Genomic DNA, 22,631 nt, shown 5'->3' with positions numbered 1-22,631 from the left:
TGGCATGCCACTAGCTTTAGTTGATTACTTTGAATTTGCACTTCTCATTGATGACTGTGATATCAAAGGATGTCAAAGCAGTATGAAAACAGTCTCTGAATCTGCAAAATATTTGTGCTTTTTAGAAATTTAAATGAAATTGGACTGACCAGACTTCTAAGTGGTATGTGCTGATGATTTAGTGCATCTTGTGAAAGCTGTGTCTTAAGTGTATATGACCTTTCCCTGAAAGACAGATGAGGTAAAACTGAACCAGTGAGAAATTCTCCCAGACATTTATTATTAGAGCCATTGTTCACTCCTCTGGCAAGTTTGTGTAGCTGAGGTCTCAAAAATAATTTTAAAATTCCAGAGGGAGTTTTAAAAATACAGATTGTTGTAGAAAACCCTATAAACTTTGTTTTGCAGAATAAGAGATGCCTGCAGATAGACAAATTTCCATAGACTGAAGTATAATGAATGAGAGAATCTAACAAAAGAGAATTTAAATGATACTTGCTTCTTGTGACATTAGCAAGGAAATTTTATTCCCGATCTGCTCTTTCTTCCTTTTCCATCAGTTCTACCTCTTGAAATTTGAAATCTAAGGTACTTCTGTAAATCTTAATTCAGATTAAAATTTCTTTATGAATAAAAATGTTGTACGTTAACAAGAAGAGTTGTTCTCTTATGATGAGAGTCATAAGTACTGTAACAGATTGCTGTTTTGCTTTTCCAGAAGAAGATTTATTTTTGAATAGTTTCAACTAGAGGCGGGATATTTCTCTGCTGAGTTTCGAACAGATGGTGGTGTAAAATGCATTAAATCCATAGAATCACTTAGTGACAGAAGAAAATCTTATAATCTCTTGGAATTTAATTGATACGACATCTCTCCAAAGACTTTTAAACTTGTGGGTTTACTACATGTTATCAGTCATAAAAGGAAAGAAACTTGCTGCTTTAATCTTTCTTTGGTTGCAGTGTCCAGCATTTTATATGTAAGAAAATTGGATATATGCAGCTTTTCTAATCAATTACTTTGATGCAGTTACACATTTACTTATGGATTTAGTTTTGAAACACACAGGAGAGTTGGGCAAATCTTTATTATCTGTTTACAATTATTTGGACACTACTTGCACCCTGCTAATATTATCTGTAGAGAGATAGGGATATGTGTGCTTGAGACAATAAATGTGGGGGGGTGGAGGGAGGAAAGCATTCATATTAAGTACTGATCTATGTCAAGGATGAGATAACAGATTTTATCTGGGAGTGACTGACATGAGAAATAAAGGTGTAGAAAATACAAGTAAAATTCAACCTATTAAGTCCGATTCCTTAAAGAAAAATAAGGGAGACCTGACTGTCACAGACATTTCCTGAAGCATGAAAATTTTTTAAAGGGCATCCTAATTTATCCAGTTCACAAAGCTATCTGAGATGGCAGGAAAAGATTTTTTCCCTGAAATGTATGCCTTATTCTCTTTCTCCTAGTAGCTGTTCAGTGTCGTATACCACAGTTCAGAGACTTTTGTCTATTTATATTCATTATTTTTGCCGTAAGAACAGTGCTGTTTTTCATTTTTTCATTGGCATGAGAAGACATGGTTCAGTTTTGCTGTCAATGTTGACCTCTTTCTGTACCTCCTTACTTTCAGTGACTAAAAGCATCAGTAAATAGAAACAGAGAAAACCCTCTAAAATACTTCTGCAGCAGCACAAATTAAGTTTAACAACACTCAAGATATATGTAATTGCAGTTCATGTCTGTGTTATGATAAAGCATGCACTGAGAGTTTGTTTAGCTCTTTATTGCACTGCTACATATTTAGTCAGCTTTCTCATACCTGGTGAAAAGAGATTTAAGAGTATACATAAACAGTCTAATAGGATTTTCAAAATACCTTCACAAAAAGAACAGAATCAAATCAATGTTAGTTTTAATGCTGATAAGTATTTTTTGTCAAAATGTTTTGAGAACACGTTTATACTTCCATTTACTTTCTATCTGTATCACTCAAAAATTAACATAATTTTCAACTTTATCTAGCCAGACACTCATCTCTGATTAAAAATAGAATATAACTACATATAGCCATGCTTTACCAGTCCAATTAAAGTGTAAGTTTCATAAACTAATAACTGGTGTCCACCACAGTGAACTGAGTTTATCCACTATGCCTAGTCTAGGCCTCATTTAATGGATCACTCTTAGAGGTGCTGTTTACAAAGGGGCATGAAACATGCTCATCAATGCTCTCTGCTGCTCACTCCTATCCAAGGACCATGAAATATCCAAGTGTGATGCCCATTTTCTGGTAGGACTTCATTCAGTTATGGTAGGAGCATGTCATTCTCTTTGAATAATTCCTGAATAATTCCATCCTCTGACAAATATAGTGGTTTGGGTGACTGATATTTGAGCACACAGTTTTTTCCCTCAAGTTGAGGCTTCAAAGTTAACCCACATAGAAACCAATTGTCTCATCTGATAGTGAAGATATTATTTGAATAAATTAGTTATACTCCAGTGAACAATGCTTTTCATTCACAAGAACCACAATCCCAAGTGGCATCTCTATTATGATCCCAGAAAGGAGCAGAGAACAATTTTCTACTGAATATTTTTCATTCAGGAAACCACATGCTGAATGGTCTGGAAGATGCCTGCACAAAGTATACACCATATGATCTAACCATGATACATTGTGAGGACATTAGTAGGCAACAACCATTTTATAAAAGGAAATTAATAGTTTATTGGAAACCTGTCTGAAATAATAATTGCTAAAATACCAAATTACTCCTTGTTTAACAATAATTGTCTGTTAAGTCATATAAAATCTGCAGATTTTATATTTTTCTAATTCAGTCTTGGAAACTTGTTTTTATCTTCTGCTTCTTTACGCTGCCCAACTCCTGTATTTGACCCCTTAACCACTGGTTTTCTATGTCTTGTTCAGATTTTCAAAACAATCCAGCAGCTGCTAAGTGACTAGCAGAAATAATTCTGTGGATTTATACTGGGAATAATCAATAAGATTATTTTATTTTCCTATACTGTAGTCAGTGCATTTAATACACTAATATATTAATTTTTGTTGGCATATGTACTCTTAAAAAAAAAAAAAAACCAAAACAAAACAAAAAAACCCCAAACGTTTAAGCTCCCTGTTAATATATTTTTATTGACTGGGTTTTATGCTATCCTAGCAGATATAATTAGGGTTTTTTCACACATATTGTCAATAATTTAGTCATGTGATGCAAGTGGATCAAGCTTAACTTTGTTCAGTTTCAAATCTTTTGTCAGTTTTACTGGAGTCTGAGTGAAAATATAAATTAATAATGTAAGAAATTCCTTGATATTCAAATGAGTGAAACAAGTTGGAGATTATCTGATTTGTTCCTGAAAAAGTAGATGTTGGCTATGAAGCAGTAGTCCAAAATATATGTACTGCACCTCTTAAATCTGGAAATGTCACAAGCTGAAGAGTAATAGAATATTTTCTGAGATTTTAAATTTTATGGGTATGGATATACACTTTGACAACCAAGCTAAGCAAAAGCATACTGACTTATTTTAATATTGTGCTGCAAAACAAAAAAGCAGGTAAATTGCAATATTGAACATTCTTGATCTGAGAGAATGGATTCATTAAAGAGTACTTCCACTGGAATTACTGCTGACAAAAATGATTAAATTTTTACTTTGGAGCTAGGAAATATTTCACATATTTTGGAGCAATATCTCAATATATCTTTAGAGGGATGTGTTCAACTGTCTACTCAAGTAAGTGGCTTAAGAAATCTGAAGAAAATGTTACCTAGGAGCTGGTGAAGCAACCTAAAATCCAGTATCTTAATCACAGGGAGGAAAGAGAGATCATGACTAATACGCTTAGACATCCTTGTTCATGTCCAATCTTGCCTTCTACTTTCATCAAGACACAGTTCTATTTGTAAAGTAAAATTCTCCTTCTTTAGCTCCTATAACTGTTGAATGAATGAAACACTGTGGAATACTTATGGACAAGGGCAGGGATCAAAAAAGTATGATAAATATTACAGGCTCCATTATTTTCCCTCCCACAAGTAGGATTGAGACTGCTATTTCTGACAGGCTTAGACATTGCAAATAAAACTTGATTTTTTTGTCTTCTCTGTTTTGTTTCATTCAAACTTCTTCTATACGTTCCACTAGAGTGTATATATATATAAATCATTATACTTTTCCGTTCTATTGTGAGATAAACAGTGATACTGTAATCTCATCTAGTATAACATTCCTATGATTCATGTGTATGATTACAGTCTATCTATTGTACATGCACAAGGGGAATTAGGGATGTGCTTAATACTTAATTACTAATGGACTGTAACCCAGATGAATCTGTCATAAGCATGTAACCATTCTGAGCTGATGTTTGTAATTAATTCACTAGCTGTAATCTGCACACACAGTTGAAAAAATCAATAAAAAAATTAATGAAAAAAATCCCTTTGAGCAGGACATAAATCACACTGAGAGAATCATTACCCTTCTGCATTTGTCTTTTCATTTTTTGAGGTGTGAAGATTTTCCACATACTTACTATAAAACCAAAAATACCACCACCACCTCGCTACCCACCCCCAACACTCTCTCCCCCGTGCATCATCTCAATGAGAAAGCATCAGTACTTATAACAAAAGTACAACCTTTGGAGTATTAGTTCCAGGATAGATTTTATCTCTTCTTAGGAAAAGTTGAGGGTTCCAAAATAGTTGATCTAAAGACCAGAGCGACACTATGGCTCATGCTACTGACATTGAATAAAAGACAAGGGTCTGTAGCTAGTTAATCTGCAAATCATTTATTTCCACTGTGATAGGCGGAAGTATTGCCATTTACTCCTGAGTTGTATACTTTTATACTTCTATTATGTTTCATGATTAATGAAAATAACCACTATATTTTATAAAACTTAGTGCATTTCTTCTGGAGTATATTTATACAAACAGAAAAAATGTGCATTAATACAATAATCTTAAAATGTTTTTTATTTCTGTTTTTAACATTTGTTTAGGTCTTGTGTCATGTAGATCTTCTGCTAAAGGAGTGAAAATGCATTTTTTCTATTTTTCAATTCACTGAATTGAATTAAATTTGTTTGTGTATCCCAGAGCTTGCTAGTATGATTAAGTAAGTAAAATTACAAATTATATGTGTATGTGAGAGAAACATGTATGACATGAACAGATGAGTATTTTTTTCCATTGTATGGGATAAAGTTTGCTTTATGTGACATAAAATTTAAATGTGTCCTTCACATGACTGCTATATTTCTTCTTGCAGCACAACTTCCTCTTGACAGCTACTAAAAAGACAAGTAGTCACAAGTTATTTGTTTCTGCTTTGTGCTGAGTTCTATATTATTTAAATAATCATTTGCATGCAGAGTATGGAGAACTTTCTTCTTCTCCCCATTTGAAAATAACAATATAAATTAATACAGCTTCGGTGCATTTTAGAGGTACTGTTCAAATTTAACTTTTGAAGGTCTATGATTTGTAACAAAATAAACATTACATGAGTCACTCAGAAGACCCCTTGGGAACATGAGTAATTCTCTTTTTCTGAAAGCAGTACTACTATTTAATATATGTTATTCTTTAATATTTTTTTTTCTGTATTTGTGGGAATGAAATAAGATCCAGAAACCAGCAATATGTTGCTGCACGAAATAGAACTCTATGAAGCAATTCATTTTCAGGAATGCAGTGATTGTATCAAGATAATCAGTTCAAGTTACTATCTCATGTAGCAGAAGAATTCTGTAAGAAAAAAGTAACTCACAGAAAGATATGAAAAAAAAAATAAAATCAGTATTCTCCCTTAAAGCCAATTCTTAAACCTAGAAGCATTCAACCAAAATTTTTTTTTAGTTTGAGCTATTGTCCAAAGTCACAATCCGTTCAGTTTTGCTGTTTTTTTGTTGTTATTTCCCCCCCATTACTTGTGATAAACAAATAAGGAGCCGTGTGTGTGTGTGGGGGGGGGGGGGGGCTGTGTCTTTTTAATCAGTCACCCTTTGAAACTAAATGTTAATCCTATCTAGTGCATTTTCATACCCATTCAACAAATATCAGGCTTACAAAACAGCTTGAAACTCTGCCAAGTCACTGATTTTTTCTATATATTCAACTTTCATTATCAATTCTGAATGTCCTGTGAGATTCATGTGAGATATCCATGAGATCTAATGACATTGAACATATTTTGGGATTATGCCTTTAGTTTTTAAATGGAAGTAATGCATTCATTAATATCCCCTAGAAAATGTTACTTGGAGTATCTCCAAAAAGAAGTTGCCTTTTGAATGGGAAAGGCATAAATTGGAGGGCGATGAAGGGAAATCATGTAAACTTGTTTTTCTCTTCTGTGGCATGAGCACTAGTTTACTACCTGGTGTGCATTCCTGATGAAGAAAATACATTATTAAATCCTTATAACCAAGAAATAAAACAAAGGGGAGGCACAATATACAGTTGAGATGAGCTAATAATCACTGCTAGTTACTTTGTTCCCTTAGAGCTCCTGTAGTCCCATCAGTTTGACATAAGTATCAAGGAAATTATGTTGACTTTTGAGCCCTGATTCAGAGTTTTCTCAAGTCATCTTTAGGAGAGTTGACATTCTAATTGCTTCATGAATTGTTTCAGCTCAGTTTGTTAAGCACTGACACGTTTCACTGAAAAAAATAAAGGTATGTAATTTGACACAGTGACAGATTAATACTTTAGCATCAGATTGGCAGAACAATTAGACAGCTTAAATGTTTCCTACATCATAATGTCTATTCTGCTTCAAGAAGCCATAGTAAGTCCTACATTTCTGAAGGATATGTTGCCATTTCAGTGATAGAAGTAAATCAGGATATCAAAGGATTTAACAGGATTACATGGAGTCTTGTAGCAATTACATGTAAATCTAGGAAATTAAAATCTAGGGAATTTAAGTTCAGAATGGTGTATTTAGTACAGTACTCACTGGTGATATCACATAAGCTGATACTTCTTAGTTCTTGGTCTTGTGAACAAAAAAGAAATAATAATGTCTGAACTACAGGATAAATACATCTTAAACAAGAGAAAACTAGATGTTTCTAATGTGCTTCCTTTTATATTATAATGTAATTAGGGTTCAAAATTCGTATTTTTCTAGAATTAAGTCTGCTTAATTTGATTTCACTTACACATAATGTTGCATACAAGATATATTGTGATATTGTGGTTCTCCACTGACAACCAACCAATAAATATGATTTGGGCCTGGAAGAGTACAACTACTTTTTTAGTCTAAAAAAAAAAAAAAAAAAAAAACCAAACCATAGGTCTTTTTTATACAAACAGTCTTTAGGTCAGTTGCAAAATATTGAAATATTGATGATTCCGTGAAGATCACAGATACAGTACTACAGAGCTGGTACAATCATTAATTTAGGTAGGAACGTTTTATGGAGTTATTCCATAATTAGAGGAACAATTAAAGAATATTGTACCTTAACCTGCTGGAGACAATTGTGATAAAAGTAACTGTAGAATCTAAGCCAGGAATTTTATTGCTTGGGTATTATTTCTTTGGTTACATGTCTGAGTCATGTTAAATATCTGTATATTCTAGTATAGTTGGTTTAATTAAACAAAGTAAATGCATAAAAATGTTATACATTCTTTATCTTACTTGACACTGTTCCTCCCTAAAACAGAGGCAGGTATTATGCAAGGGTAAACAAAACAAAAAATTCATATAAGAATTAAACACTGTTGAAATTTTTTCCTTTACAGAGTCTCTCTTACACCAGTTTCAGGTTTAATGGACTTCAGAGGCATATTTGTTTTGCACCACTACAGGTAGATTCAGTATTAAATCTTTAACTTTTTGATGAAATGGTAAAATGGAATAGACGTATTGGGACTCAGAAGATTTTATAAATTTTAGGTTTCCATATTGGAAACTGAGTGGGGTTTTTTTTAGCATTACTAGCTTTTTCTTTCTGTATTTCTTTGATCAACAACTGTCTTAAATGATCTGACCATTTTTTTTTTTGTTGTTTGTAATGCTATTAACATAAAATTTTAAGGAGAATGTCATTATAAAATGGACTTTTAGCTGAATCTAAGCCCAACTTCTAAGGTTGATTTATTACGAAATAAGTCAAGAATCTTAACCCAGAAACAGTTAAGGATTGGACTGAGGCCAAAGTACGTAAATGTTAGTAATTATATTAACAGAATTGCACAGCTGAAGGGAACCTTTAGAGGTCATTTAGTGCACCCTTGTTTTCCCAAGGTAGAATTAGCCACATTTATGTTACCCTTGGAAGAAGTTTTTCTAGACATTTATAAAACCCTCCAAGTGGTGAAGATTCTATAACCTTCCATCATTATATTTAGCCTCAAGGTTTTCTTTCTAATTTCTAACCTGATTTATCATTGTTGCAATCAAGCCATTACTTTTGGTCCTTTTCAATATGGGCATGCAAAACAGATTGTTCCCACTCTTGCTTTATTATATATAGCCTTTTAGGCACATGAAAAGTTCTGTTTTCTCCCTCAGCTGCCTTCTTTTCTTGCTATTTTGCATTCATTCATCTAGCATGAGGTTTTTTCAAATGTTACAGAATCAGTAACGTGTTTACATGTTTATATTTTCTTATGGTATTGTTTTATTTGGTTGTCTTATTTTTATTAGTTTTAGAGTTAGAGGACTATATAGCATCTCACATTTGCTTTGAAAATTCCACTCTGGTTTCTCTTGAAACCAGCTATGTATTTGGACTTTTGACACATTACAGCAGTGAGTCTTGCTGTTCTTAGGAATTGTTTAAAGGATACTTTTATTTTACCATTTTTCAAGTAACATATTGAAAATTCTCACTTTCATTCTGTTTGCCTTTTTCTTTGCATAACAAAATAATAAAGAGGTTCAGAAGTCATTATTTTATATCCTTCTGTCGTACCTCCTCTCACAGTATTAAGCATTCAATCAATGTACATGTAAGCCTTTCTGTACTCTGAAATATTTTCTTAAGCACTGAAAAGAGTTTCAGAATTGGGCATGATATACATGAAATAACTCTAGTCCAAAGGCAATTAATATATCCATTACTTCAGTGCAGTTGGCATATCTCAAACAGTGGATTTGTGTTTGACTTTACTCAGTAGGACTGTTTTGGAGATGGCATGAACTATCTCTGCAGTACATGGTATTGCCACATTCAGAATGACAGCAGTCCAAGCCTTGGGGCACTAAATGCTTCTTGAGATATGTTCAATTGCTGTTTAACTGTATTTAGCCTAAGGTGCAGAGAAAGAAATTGCTGATGCCTTCAAACATGTTTAAGTATTTTAATAGTCTTGGCATGTCAGAATATGCCACAGCACTAACTGGAGTGCAGTTCTTGAATTACTGCAATTAGGAGGCAAGAATTTCAAAGACTGTACTTCTGTAGCTGTGTATCACTGTAGATTGGTGCTTTTTTTATTTCCCTTAAACAGTGATTTTCTACAGTATGTACCCTCTCAGCTGTTTTCTGCATTATTGTTCTCTGATCATGTAGTCAATACTTGTTATACTTTAAAAGCTCTATTGTGTCTCCAATCACACAGCTCATAAAATAGACAGCCATTTAATATAAAAGACATGTAAATGGACTCCTGTTTAATTACAGAGTCTTACTTGCTGTTTCACTTGAATTTTGGATGGTCCTCTGAATATAGTATATTTGTGTACAGAGTGCAGGAAGAAGTGGGATGAAAAGTGTCTCATACAAACCACAGTCTCTATCATTATCGTACTGTTTATACTCCTTTTTCTTTTCTAAAAGTAGTCTGGAACTACTGCACGAGCATTCTTTACAGGTTTTCAATAACCTGAACCATGCAGGGATGTTACAGGCCCATCAGTGGGAAAAGGCAGCAAAATCTGCATGTAGTCACTGATTTGTCATAGATTCTATTTAGAACTCATCTGCCAATGACTCTTCATATCCTGTGGACCAATATGCTGTTTACAGAAGTATTGTTGAACTGCTGTAGTACTGTAAGACTATGGTGGTCACATACTCCTCTAATAAAAGGTCTACAGCTAGGAATGCTTTCTGGGCACAGAGTTCTTTCTGGGTACGTTCAAGTTACTGTATCTAGATAGGGTGCTGGTATTGCTGCAGAGGGTTTTCCATATCCAGAGACAAGTGGAACAGAGCTTTCGACTACTTAAGTACATCTAGGGTCTTTTGTTACCATAAGCTTTGTGTGTGGTTTACAAAAGATGAGCAAATTAAAAGGTCCTTGCATCTTTCTCCAAATGCTGGGTTCGTAAAAAATATATTGTAGAAAACTGGTTGTTAAAAAATATGTGGAGCAGAGCTAGAGTAATTATGCATTCTTGATTATATTTCTGCAGTGTGTGTGTACACAAAGGACATAACTTGTAACATGTACTTGTTGACTACTGTGTTCATAATACTTTCTCTGTACTTGATGAAATATGTTGACCTTTAGTAAGGAATGGGAGGAGAGAAAATAATGGAAAATTGCTTGGGTGGAATATTTTGGTTGTTAATTTTTTGGCTTTAAACTGGATACAGCATATCATATTTCCCCTCTCCACACTGCCATGGGAGGTACCTTCCTTTTTTGATAACAAACAATCCTTCTAGCCCTAAAGCAATAGTCAGTACCATGAGCAGAAACATGAGCATATATATAAATAACTTAATTCATTTGCATGCTTTTATACAAAGTTTTATGGAAAATGTAGGCTATCACCATCTCAGAAATTATCCATAAATGTTTAAAGATTTGTTGTATTAAGGATAAAAGTGTTTTTTTTTTTTTTTTTTTTTTTTAAATTGTAGTTATCAGCTAACTTTGGAAGTTGGTGGAAATGAGAAAGTAGATTGTGAGACCCTATAAATTAATGTTCTACAATTTTTTTTAAGCTGAAGTCTAAGCAGTTGCAAGTGAAATCTGCTTTATAAATATTCACTTTTGAAATATCCATCTACATGTATACCTAAAAACTTCTTTAAATGTCTGCATTTTAGCGAGTGGGTTTACAATGGCTTTGTAAATAGACAAGAAATGTGTACTTCTGATGTAGAGACACCATAAAAGGGTATGTTTGAAAATAACCTAGATGACATCTTCTATTCTAACTCTGAAGATATTTTTGTGCAAATGAAAGCTTAAATTTGAGTAGTCCATGTATAAACAGTTAAAACCTAACCCCAAATCTACAAATCTCTGTATGACATGAAAAATCATCTCTCCAGGTTTACCTTCTCACTAATTAGCATTGTGATAAAATTTGTTTGTTAATAACTGGCATTTTAATCACTTATTTGAGTCCATTTCTAGATATGGAGCTGTCGTAGAAATCTGTTGTACTGTTTCTTGATGATTTTCCAGTTGTGCTGACGAATTCTTTGCTGTGTCATATTCCATTAGGCTTTTCAGCTAGCAGTGTGGTTGATACTAAAGCATTTAACATCTAAACTGAGAAGTACTTAAAAAAGTATGTCACTTAAAGATGTTTGGATGTAAATTATGATAGAGGACAAGAGTAATTTTTTTAATTTTTTTTTTTTTTTCAGAGATTGTTCACAACTCCATGGGCTAGATAAAATAAAAAGAAGAGCATAAAGTCACTACTCTTCAAAAGAGGGTCACTCTGTTCAGGGAATTACCAAAAATACAGTTATTTACTTTGTAGCTGAAGTGGTGTGACATTTTATTCAAAATGAGGGTTAAATCTCTGTTATCTACTGCAGTGTACAGAAAGTACCCAAGTTTTCCTTAACTGACTAGTTATGTACTGGTAATAGTTTAGTCCTGACAGCACTGGATGTTTTACCCATCTTCTTATATAGCACACACACAAAATGTTCTCTCCCTTCCTTCACTGCTTCCCACTGCATAAAATGCTGAAGTTATGTCCATCTTTTAAACAGAACAGTTAAAATGCAGTAGGCTTCAAAACATGTTAGATTAAATGTGTGCTTAAATGTTATGCTGGTTCAAGCTCTTAGAACAGATGCAAGAAAGCAATGGAATAGAAGGCTACATTAACTGTACATGCCAAATATTAATTGAAGGGTGTTTTAGAAGATAATATATGGTACCAGCTCCAACATCTTGAGGGAGACGAGGCTGCTGTTGCTGCTTCATATCCCCCAGTCCAACCAGTAGCAAGGATGAAGATGTATTCCCAGTAGGCACACACACAGAGAACACACATACACCAAATATATACACAGCTGGCGACACAAATCACACTCAGAGCACTCACATGAACACAGACAGAACCAGTGGCCTCATACTGCTCCCCTCTCTGACTGGACAGAATGGAAGTCCACTAGTGAGAGTGGACATGCACATATGTATACATGCATATGCACACATAATAGCCAACCCATATCCAGAAGAGTTAGGAATTTAAAAGATAAGACAGATGGTGCTGAGCAAGCACAGGACACAATCAAACTTATTAACAAGCAAACTATTTACATGTGACTGGCCCTTTTATCCCCTTGTCTCTCTATTTTTCCGCTCTTGTTCCTCCACAAATCACCTAAAACCCAATCTTGTCCTCCCTTTGGATCCTCCCCTAAACATTGCATAGTAAATCCTGTGCTATCCCAAACTACTTTTCCCCCATATCAGCTGCCAATGACTTATGGTGATGGATTTCACGCCTGGAAAATGGGGCTGATGGCTCTTCTAAGATAGCCCTGGGAGGAGTCCAGACAAGGTGGTTGTTCCTCCTGAGTCCTTGATTTGAGTTCCTATCTGCCACTATACACCCCTGTGCTCCTCTGGGCCTAGGAAGATGGACCTTTGATGGGCTGATGGCCTCTGTGATAGGCTTGTCCAGACATTATTTGGGTTAGTATTATCCTGCCAGTGCCTCTCTGATCTCTTTTGTGGGTATGAAGATTAAGTTTATCACACAACCCAACAGGACCAGTAAAGCACATGCTGTTTTAGAGGTTAGTGCTTCATAAAACAGCACAACAGTACTAAAAGGCTGAATTGTACAGCAAGTCCCCAAGCTTTGTAATAAGGAATTCTAATATTTGTGCAGAAGTGAATACAGGATGCTCTACAATGCAAAATGGTGAATTTTTAAGTGTATGATTTAAGGACCACTGGTGACGGAAGGATTTTTATCAACCCAAGTAATACTGGCTCAAGATTTGTTTGTACTATAAAGAAATAATCAGATATAATAAGATATTAACTGTTCCAATCTAAAAAAAAAAAAAAAATCCCAAACAACAGCAGAAGACCTATTTTCAATAAGCACATACTCCTAGATTTTAGATAAAGGTCAGACATATTGCCTTAATAAGCATTTGCTAATATTCTGCCAGAGTAATAACTGAAATACTAGTAGCAAGCATAATGTTGAACAGTCATTGTTTGGAAATAAGGTGCTGTTTGAAGAATTTATTGAGATTTAGATGGGCAGGGGATTTTCCCTGTTGTGAAAATATGAAGAAGGTTTGTTTAACAATCAAAGTACATCAGGTGCGGCTCAGCAGTTAATTATGCTTCTTAGCTGTAGGAAGTGCCGTAATAATACTAGATTTAGCTGACAAATAGAGAATTTTCCTGTTACAGTCCCCATCTTCTGTCTATATCTGCAGAACACAGTCATCTGAAAATTGGTAGGATGATAACTGTCTTTGCATTCTTCATTGAAAAAATGTGGTAATCACAGCTGAGTCTAAGTGCAAAAGCCTTAAAAAGTACAACTGGGAAAAAAAAAAATAAGAAAAATAAAACAGTTCCCACATCCCAGGCTTACACACCTCAGCTACAGGGTTACTCAGTTATCTAAATATGAGTGTTGTTCTCCCCATTAAAATCATTGAGATACTGAATTATGGAATATTTTACAGTATTCAGAATATATACAGTAGATTCTATAAAAATGTTGACAACTATTAATAATAAATAATTTGCATATTCTTTACAATACTGCAACAAATTACTAATTAAATGAATGTTTAAATGCATGAAAAAATCAGGCCAGGATGAACATAAGTCTGACTTTCAAGAGCTTTTGCAATTCTATCAGGATTAAAACCACAGATGCTGAAATGAAATATGCTTGCTCTGCAAGCACCTGTTGTAAATATTTTAAATTAAAACAATTTATTCTGGAAGATGCAAAGGATTTTTGATTGCGTTTTTTTTTAAACTTCAGCAGTGGTCTTTTTTATGAATTTATAAAAATTTCATAGGTGGAATAGTCACTGTTTGAGCAGGTCATCTGGCAGCCAAAATTAAAGAAAAAAATAGGCAAAACAGAAAAATTAAGGCTGAATAATCCTTTGAAAGATATTTTATAAGGAATAGGTTATTACTGGTAAAATTACTGTTCACCTGAATTTGGGTATTGTAGTGGGAAGGTAAAAAATTGCCACGTGCCATATGAAGTGCCTGACTGTGTTTCCATGTTGAAACTCCTTGGTCCTCTTCAAGTTAATCAACTTTTTATAAAGAAACCTAAAATTTTCAGCAAAGAAGTCATATCATATGAAGGTGACATCAAATAAATTGGAAAAACTATTTTACTTTTTGATTTTTGTTCTTTGTCAACTTTCTTTGAATGTTGTTAGTTTGTAGGCAGCTCCAGTTATTTCTTGTAGACTATGAAGTACAGTATAACTGAATAAAAGCAAAGTTTCAGAATCTTACTCAGTGATTAAAACAGCTGGGGTAGCTTTTTAATTCAGTTGTAGTGCAAATATCAAAATACAAATATTAAAAACTACCTGTGTTTTTATCAGGTAGGAGCTAATCTTGCAGTACCCTGAACTTCATTAGTTTTCAGTGAAAGATCTTAGAAGGACAGTAGCTAGAAATCTTAGACACAGTGATCTGGAACAGGACACTTTCTAACACAACAAGTCACATGTAAAACATTAGTACATCTATTCAGTCAGTACTCACATTCTCCCTGTCCCTCCACATGCACACACAATACATAGAACAGCTTTAACCATATATGTTATTTTGAGTTTATAACAAATACCAGGGGTTTTGTATGCTCCCACTATTCATTGACTGTACAATTCATGTAACATTGTGTACTAACAATGAACGCCTAATCCTCAGAAATACAAGCAGAGGTTTACATTATGTGCAAATTCAGTCCCATTGTCAATAACAGAGCTGCTTACATGCAGGGTGTTAAGCATGTTCATAAATATTTGCAGGGTGCAGGGCCTCAGGTTCCCTTCACATAAATTCAAAGCATTCTTTACAAAAAATTCAAGGAAAGGTATTTTTAATAATTTCAAGAAAATTGACAATATGGAATTGTTTGGTTGATTCTTTTAGACATCAAATTCATTCAGTACTGAATGCCAAATGCTTTTGAGATTGATTTACAAGCATAGAAATGGCTTAATAGTCTTATTTTTCCATTCTTGAGGTTGATGATAACTGTACAGATCTGCTTGTTGCTTATGGGCACATGAAATGTAAAAAACCTATTACTGAGGAATTTATGGTAACATTCATACCAAGACCTTTAAAAATACCTTTTGTGAATTTAAGGATTCTCAGTTTCACTGGAAGTCATTGAAATATTATTCATTTGTAAAGACAACTCTATTTTACTTTCAGATTCAAGGCCTCTACCAGATGTAGCCCTCACAGGGAAGTGTACCCGAGAGTGTGATGAGTATGGCCACTCGGACTCCTGCTGGATGCCAGTTCGCACTTCTCCTGAAAGAAAGCAGAAGAGCCAGCCAAAACTCTCCACTTTCATGCCTGTTGATGAACGGGGCAGTCAGGAAAAGCTGGCCAATGGAGAAGCCTCCCTCATGGGTGATCGCAACAGAAACCTCCTTAACAAAAAGTTAACCTCATCCTATGAGACCTTCAGCGCAGCTACTTTCAGCAAAAATGAAGAAGGCAACCCAGAGGATATCCCCCTTACACAGACAGGGGAATACAAGCCATCTCCTGTCAATACTCTAACTAGAAGAGAAGTTTACCTGTAGGCTAAAAGGCATCAACAAAGTTCTTTCATATTAAAAGAAAGAAAAAGGGCAAAAGTCTTAAAATAGAAACAATTTTAACAAAAAATAAGAAACAAAAAAGAGGGGGCCACCAAAGAGACAAAAGATCTGCCTGCCACTTCTGCCTCCATAGCAGGCAATTAATTATACTGTCTGCCTGACTATACTGTACAATGTAGAAAACGTTGTTACTTGCATGTCTAATTCCCCCTCACTGATTTTTGTTTTCCTATATCTATGGTTGAAAATTCCTCCCATAGTAACAAGCTTGATTAAAAAGAACACAGCACACTGTTGTTTCTCCTCTGCAGAAGCATGAGTTAAGCCACTCATTTTGTTTGATTGTCATCTGGCTTGTTGAGGATAACAGGTCAGGGAAAATGTATTCAAAATATATCATCTGAATATTGCTGATCCCCACCAGGGACAATCCTTCAGAAATCATACAGATATAGAGATAAAGGAATAATCATTAATAGGCACTTTGTGAAGACCACAGCTTTAATGTTCTCACCTCCCATCTGAGGCTGGAAGCATCAGAAATACATTCAGCCTGAGACTGCAGTCAAAAACATGGCATACTTTCCTATGATTCACGAACTCTGGTTCTGTTTTATCCATAGAACAAATGTGTTCTTGCTGTGTCTCTTTCTCTCATCTCATTCTCTGTAATGATTACTTCAACATAAACACAATTAGGAACACATAGACTGTAAGATAGTAATGACAAACTGTCGAAATGATTATTTTGGGCATGACTAACATCTAGCTGGGAAGATTGTGACAACAAAAAGGCCAAAGATCACACAATGGATCAGGGGAACTGCTAAGTATTAGGGCTTGGCTTAGAAAACGAATATATTCACAAATACACACATGTACTCATAACATACCTTCAGTTATATTTTGCACAGCAGAACAGTTCACAAGCCCAGATGACATTTTTTTTTTTTCCAGTGTGGTTCAGTTGAATGCCCAAAGGAACTGATGTGGGGTTTTTATAATTACACGATTGTTGCAGCAGATGCTGCATATGGTATGCTGCATATGCCAGTTCCAGGGAATTTTTAAGATCAAAATTAAAAACTAATAGTAGTAATAGAAGGCTGTGATAATGAGAATGCTTGGTGGGGTGTAAAGGGTGGACAATGAGATGATGCAGTGACAAGAGGATATTACAAGTCAAATACAAAACCTTCTTTTCAGAGTGTAAGGAGTGATTGCTAAGTCTTTTCTCATCAGTGTTGCAGATTACCAATTGCTTCAATTATGTCAAAGATATAATGAAGGTTTTCTTGAAACACAAGTGCATTAAAACCAAGAGAAGTGCAATACTAAATGATGTCAAGACTCAGAACATTTAGGCTTGGTAGGAAATTATACTGTGATAAACAGTGGTATGATACTCACCTAGCAGGTCAAGGTGAGTCAAAAGGAGTCAAAGCTACCATAATATGCAAGAGCTCTGGGCTGTAATGATTCTCATGGTGAACGCTTCTTGAAAGGAAGAGGAAATGAAACAGGTTTTTGTGCAATAAAAGCAACAAAATGTGCAGAACTTCAACCAGTTGCTTTGTAGCTGATGCTGTAGTAATAATGACAGACTGAGCTCAGACATTCAGATGAAAACGACAATCGAACAACACAGCAAGGACAGCTCAAGGAGAAAGAAAGCATTCAAATCCCTGGCTGTTTAACCTGGCGTTAAGGCATGGCTAGATGGCTCTCTAGTATACTTTAGTCACAATGTAGCTTTGGGTAGTTTCTTGCTTTGAAGAATTGCTAGAAATAACCTTAAACAGCCTAAAGTAGAGGTTGGTAAATCAAAACAAGTCATCACATTTATCTTTTGAATTCACTTCTCCATATAGTGGGATGTGCCATTACTGGCCATTTTGTTCTTCTCTCTTGAGTTTACTTTCTTCAAGTAACATTAGTGTATAGCAGTTATGATGAATGGGCATATTTTAGAAAAAAAATATTAAAATCAAAGATTAATAATGATTGAACATTTTTATGTTTAATTATTTAAGTAATATGGAGAGATGCAAGCTACTACTTTGTTATGAGACTGCATACAGCAGTTACTGCTTTGTATAATCTGTAAGTACCTGTTTAAAAATGCTTCTAAAAATGCTTATGTAATGTATACACATTTTTCTTGCACGTTTCAACAGAATACACAATTGCATAACACAAATGTTCAACAGAATTTCCTTTAATAAGATTTTATTACACACAAAAAAAAAAGAAATTAGGTAGCTTTGTTCCATGTACTCTTAGACCTTTTTTTCTACAAGGCTAATAATACAGGTCATAGAAGACCTCCAGATTAAAAGGATCAGCAGTCACTCACTGATTTTTACACCCCATAAGACAGTCATTAAACACTTGTGTGCATCTCCTTAGATCTAAAATGGGTGTGAAAGAATTTTTTAAAAATTCTATCTACTGTAAGTATTCACAGTAATTCTAGTGGAACTAGCCACTATTAATGTGCTGATTACTCTTCTGACCTGGCATGACACACAAATATATTTTGTGTTTGTATTTTTCCTCTTTATTTGAAATAGGTTAAATCTGGTGCCACTCCATAAATAGAGTGCTTTTGTATAAAAATAAACAAATAAAACTATAAAAAATAATTAGGGTGAATGCTAAATATGCAACTGTGCCTTTTATACCTATTATTATGGTAAAGTGGTAGTTGGGTTTGAACACTGAGGGATAAGGGGCTATTCCAAACTTTTTTGAACCTGTATATTTCCCTGTGTTTATTTTCTGAGAAATTATAAATAATATATTTAAAACAAGCCTTTTGCCAAACTCAGTTAATGGACCAGTCTTAAGCATTATTAACGCAAGGCTGTGGTTTAAGTAGGTCTTAAAGATTTTTTTTGTTACTGTTTGTGTGGGGCTTGGGGTTGTTTTCATTTGTTTTTAATTCTGCTGCCTGGAAAACTATGATCAGTCTATATTACGGTTATTTAGCAAGGTGTCACCAGTTCATGTTGCCAGGAAAATTGACAATTAATTTTTTTTAATTGCTTTTAGCTGTCTTCACATTTCAGTTGTACAGTATAGAAATCATCCTTTTATTTGCTTCCATGGTAAACTCAAATGAGCTTTGCATGTATTTGACCATTAGGGCACCTTTATATTTATATGTTAATATATAACTTTATATGTATTAGAAAATTCAATATCTTTGGCCTAAAATCTAGTGCTCATTATGGATTTCAGATCCACTATGTTTATTCAATATGGTTTCTGACTGGCCTGCTGCCTGAGTTTCAGGAAAAAAAGTTAAACATTATTTTTATGTGGGGAAAAAATAAAATGGGATTGAAATGATTGGCTGAAAGGCTACCTTAGGAAGTTGTCAAGCAGGAGAACAAAGAATATAGTTAAAGACCTTGCCATAAATCCAGCCATCACCAAGCACTTTTAAGGAACTTGAGCAACGAAATATTTTTCCTTTCGTTTCATTGGTGATAAATATACAGTGTTTCCTTAAGGAATGAAGCAGATGAAATAGCAATAGAAATGAAAGTCCATCAGTTAAGTTGTATTACTGACTGAAGAGCATAAACACAAGGAAGAAGGCAACATTCGCCAGCTACCTGGGGTATGCTTTCAGACAACTTTTTCCTAAATTTTAAAGCACTTGCATTCAGTGTGGTACGATCTGTTTGTAATATTAATCATTGACTATTGTTCTGCAACTTGGATGTTGATAGTGAAGCAGAGAACAATTTATCATTGTTTATTATGAGTCACTATGCACGCAACTATGCTAAACATGGCAAAATGTATTAAACGCTAGTCCACCTCTATTTATGAAAGATTTACATAATTTAATTTGCTTTTGTACAGTTTTATGTAAATAAATTGCTTGTCATTTTTGTCTCTGAAAATTAAAATATAACATGTTCAAATGGTTGCTCAATTTGCCAGTGTACTTTCTCTGACAGGCTATTCCTCTTTTACAGGATTAAATCACATGCTAGTTTGCATATTTAACCTATATTGTGCATGGAAAAGATGAAACTGCCTTTATAACTGACCACATATTCAGCTGCTGATGTAGCTGAGGTTTCACCTGTTTACAGAGTGAAATTCAATAGAGGTTATTGTCACTCAGGACAGCATATAGCTATATTCATGGTAGAAATAAAGTACTTATAATGATAGCAGTTGTTTTTGATTACTGTTCAAAAGGGCTTCTTATTAAAGTGTGTTTAAAACCTTCATGTTAAGGGGAACAACAAAAACAACAATTTAAGAATTATCTTAAGTAAAAGCTCAGGTATTTCCATTATGGAATGGTAATTTTCTAATTATTAGCAAGGTTGTTATTTTTTCCAAGAAGTTTAGAAATATTGACAAAACCTAAAAATGTCACTGGAGCATATATGCTGAAAAGAACAACACAATTAATGTACCGTTCCAGAGCAAAAAACATCTAGTTCTTTCTAGCTGTGAGTCAAATCATCCATCTCAGCATCACTACAGATCAAGAAGAAACTCTCCTCAAGAATGAATATATGACAAGTAAAAAGCTTATTTCTTAACTGTCTGGATCACACACTGCTTTCTTCTTTTGTTTGTTTTTAAAAGGCAGGTTTCCAAAACAGCCATTAATTTGGGATTTACATCAGTCACAATATGTGAAAAATATGTGGAGAGAGGGATCGAAGGTTAAAATTCCTCCTTCTCCATGTTGTTTTGTACAAAATACAGTATTGCTGCAGAGACCTTGCAAAACATTATGTACAATTTCCCACTGATCACCATAGAAAATGCTGTTTCTATCTTTTTACCTTAGTTACAGATTAGGCTTTGATTCTTGTGAATACAGGTTGGCCATAACTTTTTTTTTTTTTTTTAATAAACTTTACATTGCAAATTTCTTTCTCTGACTGTGCTTTCAGTTAACATTGCCTGGTCTTCTATAATGAACGTGTCAAGGAAGATTCTACCTTCCATAAGCAGAGGTCCAAATCTGCATGCCTATGGAGAGAATTCAAGCCATCAGCTGACCCCAGATCTCCCACATCACATGCGAATGAGCTACCCCTCAACCTCTTTCAGGGTAGCAGTATTTTAATGAGTAACTTCAATCAAGCTTTCATGTTTATTCTATACTAGATGTAGTGTGCAAGGCATGACCTTAAGTTTGTTTATTTTGTCTTTTATCTGCATTCTTGTTTACCAGCTGCATCCAGGAAAGTGATTACAGGAAGATAAAATAAATTTCCTGAACCACAGAGAGTGGTAAGAGAGGATAATATAAAATGGCAAAAGCTAACAATTTATGCTCGCCTTTAACCCTGGCTTCATTTCTCCCTCCTGCACTGCAGTAAAATGTAAATCTTATGCAGAGACTGAAATTAATAAATGTGACCTAGGCAGAAATAATTTCATGTCTTTATTGAGCCTCCTGAGGGGAGTGTGTAGAAGATGCTTAATAGTTCATAAATGTGCAAATCATCTAGCCTATGCAAAAAAAAAAAAAAAAGCAAAACAGAGTTAGACAAGAATATTTAGTATATTGCTTAGTAAAATGACAGAATTCTAGTCATTCAGTTCATACAGCTATTTCTTCTACAGCAATCATAGTTTAATGATTTAGATATACTTACCAAGAAACCAGGGGAAAAAAAATGCAAAATACCCATTCTGTAGTGGTATGGAATAGCCTCTGGGAGAAGAGGGAACAAAGAACAGCAAATAAGTATAAAGTAATTGGCACAGAAGTGTTAAAAGTAAATCCCTTTAGGACTTTCAAACTGATGTAAGAATCCTAAAATAGGGAGATATTAATGCATAATTTGTAGCTATGGTATGGTACTGTCATTTCTAAAAAAGGATTCTTGTTAATTATAAGGCATGTGATTCTATTAAGGTGATGTTTTTAAAGATTTAATTAATAGTTAAAAATATTTATACCTTAGTATTCCTTCTTTATAAGCTTACTATAACAAATTTTTACAGGCTTCTAGAGCATTCACTGTAGGAGAAGGCAGGTTTGGAAAGACCAAGATAGCAAGATACAGTTTTCATATTTCTGTTTTATTTTCAGCAATGCAACCAACTCCTCCATCTTTACACTATAATCAGGAATTAAAAAAAAAAACAAAAACAAAAGAAAACAAAAAACAAGCAAACAAAAAACCAAACCAAACAAAAAAAACCACAATCAAACAAAAAACAAAGAAGAAATCAAATCTAGACTTTTCAGCTGTCACTTCTTTCCAGAATATTGCAGAGGGAACAAAGTATCATAAAAGCAGGTTTAGTGTACCATATTTACTCCTCCTTTGGTAAATTTTACACTCAGCAAACTCAGTGTCATGCAGAAAGCAACACGAATAAGAATGAATCATTAAGTTTTTCCCAATCCTATGGAGAATCAGAGAAGGAAGGAAAGACTACAGCAAGAGAAAAAAAAAATTCTATTTATTACCTACCTATCATTGATTTGTAGCACCTATAGAAAATCCCATGAATGGAATCTCTAATACTGGAGTCTATCTTCTCCCCACACAAGTATACATC

The 22,631-nt window shown here is 34.2% G+C and overlaps 1 protein-coding gene across 1 annotated transcript in view; it reads left to right on the top strand.

Annotated features, from left to right (window-relative positions):
- PCDH7 (protocadherin 7) overlaps positions 1-20,957 on the top strand; it is a 286,687-nt gene extending 265,730 nt beyond the window's left edge. Inside the window, exon 3 of the mRNA XM_032990321.2 lies at positions 15,673-20,957. Coding sequence (XP_032846212.2) covers positions 15,673-16,052 — 380 coding nt within the window. The 3' untranslated portion in view covers positions 16,053-20,957. The remainder of the gene's footprint in view (positions 1-15,672) is intronic.
- Positions 20,958-22,631: the final 1,674 nt, after the last annotated feature.

The sequence above is a fragment of the Tyto alba genome, unplaced genomic scaffold (genome assembly GCF_018691265.1).
Source record: "Tyto alba isolate M040663 unplaced genomic scaffold, T.alba_DEE_v4.0 Super-Scaffold_6, whole genome shotgun sequence".
NCBI lineage: Eukaryota > Metazoa > Chordata > Aves > Strigiformes > Tytonidae > Tyto > Tyto alba.
Note: the sequence above shows the minus strand (reverse complement) of the source record. Positions and strands in the feature narration are given on the sequence as shown.